Source organism: Capra hircus, chromosome 20 (genome assembly GCF_001704415.2).
Source record: "Capra hircus breed San Clemente chromosome 20, ASM170441v1, whole genome shotgun sequence".
NCBI lineage: Eukaryota > Metazoa > Chordata > Mammalia > Artiodactyla > Bovidae > Capra > Capra hircus.
Genome location: NC_030827.1, coordinates 24316670 through 24327475, shown reverse-complemented (window position 1 = coordinate 24327475; position 10806 = coordinate 24316670). Strand labels below are relative to the sequence as shown.

The 10806-nt window shown below is 41.8% G+C and overlaps 1 protein-coding gene across 1 annotated transcript in view; it reads right to left on the bottom strand.

Annotated features, from left to right (window-relative positions):
• Positions 336-10806, bottom strand: part of LOC102185312 (chondroitin sulfate proteoglycan 4) — a 72620-nt gene continuing 62149 nt past the window's right edge. The window contains exons 9-10 of the mRNA XM_018065745.1: positions 5219-5402; positions 336-4583 (exon numbers count right to left, since the gene is read on the bottom strand). Of these exons, the coding sequence (XP_017921234.1) occupies positions 2536-4583; positions 5219-5402 (2232 nt within the window). The 3' untranslated portion in view covers positions 336-2535. The remainder of the gene's footprint in view (positions 4584-5218; positions 5403-10806) is intronic.

Genomic DNA, 10806 nt, shown 5'->3' with positions numbered 1-10806 from the left:
CTTTACCGCCTGAGCTACAAGGGAAGCCCCTATATATGCTATACTTCCATTTATTCTGTAGTTTGTGAAATCAGCTTCCCCAAGAACAGTTAAAATTGGGTTGGGAGAGAAAAGCAATCCAGAAGAGCAGAAAAGGGAGAAGGCAAGGAAAAAGCCTTTTCTATATGGAACACTTTAGGGGCATCAGACTTCTGGGGACACTCTGATCTCATCTTTACCTTTGTAAATATCCTCTCCCCTCCCCACTTTTCTCTCTTTTTCTCCTGATGTGTTCCACTTGTTAGCACAAGGAAACTTTTTTCCTTAGACAAAAGATTATAAAGAAATGAGTCTGGTCAAGTTTGGTTTGGTTTTTAATATTCTCTTTAAAAATGTTCATGTTTGCCATTAGCCAATCACAATTTCAAACACACTATGGAATTTTCACCCTTCCATTCCATTTTTAGAATACAGTTTTTGCCTAGACTTGGTAATGTATCTATTAATCCTTCACTGGATATAAAGGAAAACTCCACATTTATGACTTTAACCAGGGTTCTCAACTTGGCATTACTGACTTTTGAGGCCAGAAAATTCTTGTACAATGTTGGATATTTAGCAGCGTCCTTGGCCTATGCTCGCTAGATGCCATCAGCACCAGCTGTAAAATCCAAAAATGTCTCCTGATATTGCCAAATGTCTCTTAGGAAGAAATTCCTCCCCCCACCCTAGAAACACTAGCTTTAAGAAAATCATTAAAATATGAACAGGAGACATTAGATACCAATTTGAAAACTCAAAATCTTCATTTCCCAAGTATTTCAATATTTCAATACTTGAAAACTTTTTTAGTAGATCTTATTCATTGCCTATCTAATGGCCATTTCCCAGCCCTCTGTAATTACATGGTGGGCTGATTCATTGACATTTTTTAAAAATTTTTTCGGCCCTGCTGAACGGCTTGTGGAATCTCAATTACCCCAACCAGGGACTGAACTAGGGCCATTGCAGTGAACGCACTGAATCCTCACCACTAGACTGCCAGAGAACTCCTGGATTCACTGATTTCTGAGCTGGCAGAATCCTGTCCCAGCCCCGGAGGAGGTGCCAATCATGCAAATCCCCTTTCCCTTTGCCAGTGGTTGGTCAATGGATGGGAAACATGTAGCTTGGTTCTAGACAATAAGAGATAAAAGTGGGGGAAATGCTTGAGAAAGCCTCAAGATTTTAAGAAATATCAATAAATAACAATAAATAAGATCCTCTCTAAGAAAAAGTCTTTCGGCCATCTCTCCTTTTCACCCACTAGGATTTTTGCCTGTGAGTTGGGCTATATTACTTGGAGCTTCAGCAGCTATGTCACAGTCACAAGGAACTAAACAAAAGGCTGAAATGCCAATAGCTTGAGGAAGGTAAAGTAGAAAGAACAAAAGAGCTTCAGTCCTCAATGATGTCTTTGAACTGTTGAACTGGCCTCAGAATATCCACTTTGGGCTGCTTGCTAGTTGAAATAATTCAACATTTTTATTGCTTAGATAAACCAACAATTGACACACTATGGTCTGTGGGTCACATCCGAAACTAAGAATTGTTCTTACAGTTTTAAAAGATTGTTAAAAAATAAAAATAAACACCCATATGTGATCCACAAAACCAAAATATTTTTACAATATGGCCCTGCACAGAACAAGTTCGCCAGTCCCCAACCTAAATCCCACTCATAGCAGATGTCTAATGATTTGCTACCCAAAGCATTCCTAATAGAAGTACTGATGTATCCATTTTAAAACTATGGAAACTGAAGGTGGGTTGGCCAATTGTAGGCTCGACTAGGCAGGTCAAATACAAATTTGCCATTATTTCAATTCATTGTAAAGTTAAGCCAAATTGAGGCATCACAAAAACATTAAACCTATTCCTTAGGGCTTTAAATAATGTTTGTACAACATGTTTGATAATACAAATAAGAATAGATAAGGCCTCTTGATCAAACACAATGTGTTCAATGAATACCTTCAAAAGGGGCCAGACTGTCCCACTATCTAGAGCACCAAGGCATTTCCTGCATTAGGAAATCAAAGCTGGAGACTCCAAGGAGGAAAAGTCATTACAGAAAAACACCAGAAACAAACTCACAGATACCATCAATTCCGTCTTCTACTTGCTGACACAGTTCCTTCACTTCCTCACTGACTCACTCAGAGAGTGAATCTTCAAGGAAAAACATTCAAAGCCTTCCTCCACTAACTATAGCTCCTGTGTTAATCTGCAGTCAGGTCAGCACGTTCTGTCTTGTAAACAGTGACAAAATCTTAAGCACACTCAGAGCACTGGGTCTAGAAAGAAGGCACACAAAACTTGTGGACAGCCCCTAAGGTGAGTGTTCCACAAAAGTTACAGTAAACACCTGCCAGCATCTAACCATGGAGCTGAAACTGAGCACCAAGGGGTGGCAGAGCCAGGCTTTTCTCAGTTGATCCAACCAGCATTTCTCTGCCTTGGTATCCCAGGACCGGGCACCCAGCAGGCGGTCAGTGAGGAACGAGCACCCTGAGTCTACACCCAGTACTGCTTGCGCTTCAGTGCTGGGTTGGTCTGTCGGCAGAGCTGGACCATGTCAGGATCCAAATTCACCCATGTCTCCCAAGGAGCACATCTTTCTGCTGGCTCGGAAGCTGGAGACTTCTCCATGCACTCACACTGTGGGGCCCTGAAAAGACTGACTGGAGGACTGCCAGAGCTTCTCAGGAGAGGCGTCACTGTGACAGTGGGGACTGCTGTGTTCCTTTCTGCCCTAGGACCCGTGGTTGTGGGTTCTAGGTCGATCTGGGCCTTAGTAAGAGGTTTTGCCTTCTCTGCCTTCCGGCCCAGCAGCCAGACACACAAGGCCACCACGGCTCCTGTTAGCAGGAGGAGCACCACTGTCAGTGGTATGATGACCGTCAGAGGGTGACTGCTCTCCCAGGGCTGGGTGTGGGCCCCAGGGCTGGCTCTGGCAGCATCTGGTGACCGAATGACTCTGGTGGGAGAAGCCGTGACATCCAGAGTGGGCTCCTCACCACCGTGTCGTCCCCAGGGAGCTGCTTCCGGCCATCTGGTCTGGGTCAGCTTCCCCAGAGTTCCTGTCTGTGTTGTGGGTTCTGAGGAAACCACAGGCTTTTCCTGAGAGAGACTGATAGTCACAAGGTTATCAGTGACTAAGAAGGAAACATTGGGGGTAAAAGTCTGCGAAAGAAAGGGGCCAGGTGGCACTATGGTGAAGGGGAGACACCCTGTTGCTGGTTGGACATGGTCTGCCCTGAGCAGAAATGTGAAGGAGTCATTGAGGCTGCTGGGGCCTGTCAGATTGGCATGCGGCTCGAGCATCAGCAGTCCTTGGTCAATATCCCTCTGAGTGAACAGAGTAACATCTTCCAAGGCGGTGTCCTGGCCTGCTCTTCGTACAAGTCTGCTGTGGAGAGGGGGCTCTGTCACTTCAAATGTGGGGTCACTGTTAGTCCTGTTAGCAAGCTCAGCAGCATCAAGGTCCTTTCTTGTCAGCAGATGGGCCATGCTGTTGGCAACTGTCAGGTCTGACGTAACCCGCAGTAAAGGCTGCACTCGGATGCACAGTGTTTGTCCTGTCAGGTTGCTTTCTGAGGTAAACAGTGAGAACTGTAGCTGGTCCTCTGAGGCAGTGAGGTTTGTCATGTGGTAAGAGAGCTTTCCTAAATTCACATCTTCCTGTCCAAAACTGATGACCACCTGGTCTTCAATGAGCAGATGACCATGTTGGAGGGGCCACATAACCTTGTAAGTGATTTGGGGGCTCCTCCCATTGGTCACTGCTGATAAGTGAGCACTGGTGATGGTGACACTTGTCTGGCCTTGTGGAAGAAGAAGGTCAGTGAGGTTCACAAGGGTGATGGAGACAGGGATGACATCCAGGTGGAAGAGCTTATAGAGTGGCCGGTGTTGGCCATCGGTGACACTGAAGTAAAACGCTCCAGAGGATGGGCTTCCATCTTGTATGAACCACACCCGAGAGTTATCAATGTCGGCTTGTGAGAAGTGGTGAATAGGTATATGCGGATGGTGTGCCATTGCCAAAAAGCCATTATTAGGATCACGGATGATCACATACCTGATCTCTTCTGGAGGACTATCTAGATCTTCCACTTTTAGGTTTTCAGGTCCTAAAACCAACCTATTGCCCTGCAGAACTTGCAGTCGAAGCCCTTTTGTTTTTAATTCTGGTGCTCGGTCATTTATAGGAATGATGGTGATGTTAAACATCTCTTCATGAAAGTCGGCCTCTGGCTTCATGGTGGACTTGCTCTTTTCATTGGGCCAAATGGCAAAGGTAAAGTTATCAGCCAGGGATTCAGAGTCATCGTGAAGGTATGTGACTCCAAATTTATTAATTATATATTGAGAGAAATTGGGTTTTCTTTTGGTAATATTTCTCTCTCCAACCATAAGCGTTCCATGGTGAGGAAGAGATGTAACTTGGAACCAAATTTCATATGAAGAACGCTGAGATTTGGGCAATTTAAGTAAGAGATTGGACGCATCTAACTTAGATTGGTCGATAAGAACTTTGTCTCCCTCCTTGACAACAGCTCCTGTTAAAAACATATGTAAAGAACAAAGTGGCATTTCATTAAAACTTTCAAATGATCTCACATTTGCCTGTCCCAGTGAATGATTCAAAAAACCTTAACACCTGAATTAGCATTGCTACCCAAGGCATACTAAAAAAATAAATTTTAAATACACACGCCCACACTAAGTCAGTATTTCAAGTAAGAGAGTTTTAAACCTTGAGATTCACTTATAACAAGTCCATCTCCTAACTTTCCCACTACTTGACTTTCTCTTACCATAGAAACAGGTATAGCTTTCAGTATCTCTTTCTTTTCAAGAATTTACCCTTTTTGTTATGTTCATTTTCCATCAACAGTTTTCAGTCGTGGGCATGGTGAAGTCCCCATTTGGAAGTACAAATAAGAATTCTTGAAAGCTAATTTTCCATCCTTTGCCCACTGAAACTATTAAGGCTCAGGAGAGGAAAAAGCAGAGGCCCAGAGAAAAAGCATACATAAAGAAATAACACATTTCATAGCCATATAAGTTTTATTTCAAAGATTGATATCATGGCATTGATAATTGAAAAGGGAAAGATTTATTCCCCAAATGTCCCTGTTCTAAGAAGTGGAGATAAGGTACTGACCTTATCAGTAGGATAAGGTGGAATTACCTGTATTTGCAAGCAGACGACTCTGCCGACCAGGTTCGTTAATTTCATATGAAATAGTTATATGAAACTCCTCAGGGCCTAGAGCTGCTGGCGGGGAGGACACTGTGAACGTGAAAGAGTCTTCTGCGGTCCAGCCTGTGTTCTCCCAGTCCATATGCTGGTATAATATCAGCTGTTCACTCACCTGGCCAGATAGTAAGAAAAATCAGCCCCTGGTTTCAGGGATCATATGAGAATAAACATATATCCCAATTGGAAGAGATGCATGTTTTTTCAGGGTTTATTCATCCTCAGAGTATTGCACATTTCCATGCAAATTCAGAAACATTAAAAGTGTGGTAACTTATTGGTCAAACCTAGGTGATTCTATTACCAAAAGAGAAGGAAAAGCACATTGATTTTGAGATGACTGATGCCTGCAGTATCTATATTATAGCAAGTGTATAATGAACCTTTACTTCCGTGTCAGCATCATAACTACCAACTCCCAACCAATCTTGCTTCATATGTATTCCTACTTTTCTGCCCAACAGATTATTTTGAAGCAAAACACAGACATCAAATAATTTCATCTGTAAATGCTCTTGTAAGTATTAGTAAAAGATGACTTTTTTCAAATATTCAGTTACCACTCACATGGCATCATTTAATGTGGCCTCTGGTACCTATAGTTCTTATGTACTTGTAGTTATATCTAGAGCTTTAATAAGAATCAGGTTCAATTTTGCAGTAAGAATGTTTTACATGTATATTTCCTCTTGCATTGCATCCCAAGGCAAAATAATGTTGGGCTTCTTCTCTTTTGGATATGTTAAGATTGATAGGCGGCTTCAAGTGTTGCCAGACTGATCCAACTATCTTTAAGCTCCCCATGAGTTTATCAACTAACAGTTTTACGTGCTCATTGATACAACTGCCTAAACTCATTATTTTCATGGGTTTCCCCAGTGGCTCAGACTGTAAAGAATCCACCTGCAATGCAGGAGACTCAGGTTCAATCCCTAGGTCAGGAAGAACCTCAGGGGAAGGGAATGGCTACCCACTCCAGTATTCTTGTATGGGGAATCCCATGGACAAAGGAGCCTGGCAGGCTACAATCCATGGGGTCAAAAAGAGTCAGACACGACTGAGAAACTAAGCACATTATTTTCACAGTGACAAAACAATGATATTATTCATCATTCCCTCTTCATTCTTATTTGTAATTCTTCTATGAAAAACTTTCTCTTATCAGTTAGTTGGCTACACTGATATACAGTACATGCAGAACAGACAGGATAAGTGTTTTATTCTTTTCCTTGTAATATCATTCTCCAGAAGAATGAGTCCCTTGGTTCCAATCTCCAAACATTGACCACTGGTTTTGTTTTATTTGCTTGAGAATCATCATTAATTCATGAATTTTAATATATGGTGTATATCATTCTCCTGCAAGTATAACTCCTACTGATTTTTAAGTTTTTCCATCTTGCTTAAGATATTTTTCAAGATTTAATCAAAGTCCTTCATGTCTGTGACCTATCACTGTCCTTTTTTTGAAAAACGTTTTATTTTCTATTGGAGTATAGCCAATTATCAATGTTGTGATAGTTTCAGGTGGACAGAAAACTCAATCATACATAAACACGTATTCCCTTCTCTTCCTAACTCCCCTCCCGTCCAGGCGGTCACATACTATCAAGGTCCTTTTTATATCAACTGATGGATATGGTCCCACTCAGTGTTTTGTTGTCCAGATACCATGCGAGCAGCCCTTCCTCCAACAAGTGACTGAACGTTCTAAAACTATAACCAAGAAGGGGAGGCTAGAGATACAATATTCAACCCTTAATTCCTATAGGTCACATCTTTTTCTGACCTGCTATCCATTACAATATCTGAACTTACAGATAGGTTCTGCCAAAGTACTTGACTGTCCGTGTCAAAAGTGCTGAGGATAAACTATCATATAATTTACAGAGAAATTTCCATCAGTCAGTATTTGGAAATATGTATCCATGGGTTCCACACCCAAAGATTCAACCAACCATGGATCAAAAACATTTGGAAAAAAAATCCCATAAAGTTCCAAAAGTCAAAATTGATATGTGTTACATACTGGCAATGATTTATATGGCATTTATATTATATTAGGTATTGTAAGTAATCTAGAAATGATTTAAAGTACACAGAAGAATATGTGCAGGTTATATGCAAATACTATTCCATTTTATATATGGGACTTTAGCATCCTCAGATTTTAGTATCTGCAGTGGTGGGGGATATAGGGAGGGATGGTCCTGGAACTAAAATCCTACAGATATGTAAGGATGACTGTAATGTATTAATTAACAGAGGTTTGGCAATGTGTTGCTCTGACTCTTTGCTCAGGACAGTGGATGTATCTAGAACCAGAAAGGCTTTTGGCTAGTGAGTTTCATGGAATAAAATATCTGTGTTCCCAGAGTGGCCAAAACTGCTGACGAGGAGTTCTTTGTTTCTCGTCCTATTCAAGGATAAAGCAAGGAAGTGCTATCACTTGGGGATTTTAAGTGGGGAGAAGAAAATATCATCTCTCAACATTTCCTAATTAAAAAAACAAGGTTACTCATGAGAAATCAGACTTTCTCCAAAGATAGTAATTTCTGCTACTAACTAGTAACTGAATACCCCAGAAGTTCCTGGGGAATAAGTCAGTTTTATTTAGTAGATCTACCATGTCTATTCCTAGTTTAAGATTTACGACAAAAGGTTAGTTATCAATATATTCCTCCTTCTAGAAGTAGGTGACTGTGCCATGGATTTTAGACCAGAGGATGGTCCCTGAAATGGTTCCATTCTACAAACAAGATCCAGTTACTTAATATGAAAAATCACAGACTATTAACCAGGAGGAAGGTTTTTGTGGATATGGGTCATTTGTGGCCACTGCTTCTTTGGTATGAGTGAAAGTCAGCTTCCCTAAAAACTATATAACAAATTGTTAGACTAATCTAAGGTCTTTTGATGTCTATTGTAAGGAAAATGATTTTCCCATGGAAAGAATGGTTTTCATAGATGGGAAGGGTAGACATGAAGGTCAGAAATCTTCTGAAAGAAGTAACTGGGAAAGAGTCTTAAACATAGCTCTGTTTTTTAGGAGCCTAATGGCACCCCACTCCAGTACTCTTGCCTCGAAAATCCCATGGACAGGGGAGCCTGGTAGGCTGCAATCCAGGGGGTCGCGAAGAGTCGGACACAGCTGAGCAACTTCACTTTCACTTTTCACTTTCATGCACTGGAGAAGGAAATGGCAACCCACTCCAGTATTCTTGCCTGGAGAATCTCAGGGACGGGGGAGCCTGCTGGGCTGCCATCTCTGGGGTCGCACAGAGTTGGACACGACTGAAGTGACTTAGCAGCACTTAGCAGCAATGTAGGAGAGGTCTGTTCTGAGATCTGTTTTTGAAAGGCATTTTAAGAGTAAGAAATTGTGGATAACAAAGTGACATTTTACTCTGGAGAGAGAGAGGGAATGGAATTAGATTCATCTTGAGTGTGTGAGCTTCCAAGACCAGAGAACAGGTAACTAAAAAGGCTGAGCTAGAAGTCAAAGGAAGTGAGGGCACCTGTGGAATGTCAACTTGCCACTCATGCCTTGAAAGAGGATAAGAGGGTTGAGGTGATGTTTAGAAAACAACTTTGGCTTCACCAGCTGTAAGAGTCAGGTTCTAAGGAGTGTGTGTGTGTGTGTGTGTGTGTGTGTGTGTGTGTGAGTTGGTGTATTTGTGAGAGTGCCTGTGTGTGTGTGCATGCTGAGACAGGGCCAGGAAAGGAAGAATAAGATCAAGACCTTATGCGAAAAAGTATAGGGTCAACCTGAGGAGAGAAGGTTCTCAGAGGAGATTAGGAATTACTTGTTACCTCAAATAGAAGGCAGCCTTAGGAACAACTTCCAACAGCTCTGCATATTTCCACTGTGTTAAATATAGACAGATAAGCCACTTAGCAAAATACCTGGGCTCTGGGATTAAGGGGAGGGGAAAGGGGTGTTTTTGTTTCCTATGGATTTAGATTAGCCCAGATGTTTTCTCTTTTACAATTTTTCTGGTACGTCATTAGAAACTGAATGGTGTATACTTTCAATATAGAAAGAAAAATAGAAAATCAGAAAAGTCAGGGTTTCCCTGGTGGCTCAGTAGTAAAGAATCCGCCTGCCAATGCAGGAGACACAGGTTCCATCCCTGATCCCGGAAAATTCCACACACTATGAAACAACTAAGCCCGTGTGCCTCAACCATTGAGCCTGTGCTCTAGAGCCCTTGAGCCGCAACTGCTAAGCTCAAGCGTCCCAGCTACTGAAGCTTCACCCCTTACAGCCCATGCAAAGAGGCCACCGCAGCGAGAAGCCTGTGTGCAACTGGAGTTGCCCCCGCTTGCCGCAACTCGAGAAGGTCCACGCAGCAGTGAAGACCCAGCACAGCCAAAAATAGACAGATACAATGATTTTAAAAAAGAAAAGAAAACTCACCATTTGGCAACCAACTAGCAATAAATGCTTCAGGTAAGAATCCTAAAATGACTGGTAAAACTACTGAGCTAAATTATGATGAGAAACAGGATATTTAGATGGTTCCAAAGCGTCTCCTCACAGATACTTACTAATTTTCAAAGGGGAAAATAGTACCTTTACAGTTGAGAAACCGGAAAAACAGCACCTGACCAAGTGATGAAAGAAAATATCATCAGGGACAGGGCAAAGCGAGCACCGGGCGGGAAGCTCTGGAAGAATCCGGCCTCTCTTGAGGCTCTCTTGCCCCAGACAAGAGGAAACATCAGATGAAACCAAGCTGAGGGACTTCCTACAAATAACTGGCCTGTTGGCCCCCAAAAATGACAAGGTCACAAAAGTCAACAGGACTGTGGAATGAATCCAGATTAAAGGCGACTAAAGGCTCCTGACACCTATTTGCTATGTTTTGTGCTGTAGGTTTTCCCCTCTGCCATAGAGGACAGTCACTGAAACAACTTGTCAAATTTGAGTAAGGTCTATAGATTATAAAACAGCATTAGTGTTAATTTCATGCTGTTGAAAATTAAACAGTGGTTATATAAGAGAATGGCTTCTTGATTTTAGGAACTATACAGAGCTAAACATAAATGTACTAAATATAGAGGTAAATAAATACAAATATGTTACTAAATATAGTGGTAAGGGGGGCACTGTGTCTGTACCTGGCTCTCAAAACTCAAAATATCAAAAGTGTGTGTGTGTGTGTGTGTGTGTGTGTGTGTATAGGGAGAATGATAAAGGCAGTTAAAAGGCAGATAAATGCTAACATTTGGTGAATATGGATGAACAATATAAGAGAATTCTGTATTCTACTGTGATTTTTTTCTGAGTTTGAAATTATTTCAAAATAAAAAGCTAATATAACAATTTTAAAAAGTAAATCCTGGGATGTCTTACTATATCAACTTCAAGAAGGGATCCACAGTCCCTCTTCTCTGATGACTCCGTGTATGTAGGATGGGGGAAGTGCCTTGGGCACTCTGAAATCAACTAGAGGTTGTAGGCTCTGCCAGCATGCACCCCACCTCCAAACTGGTCCATTTCTCTAGGACTTTAC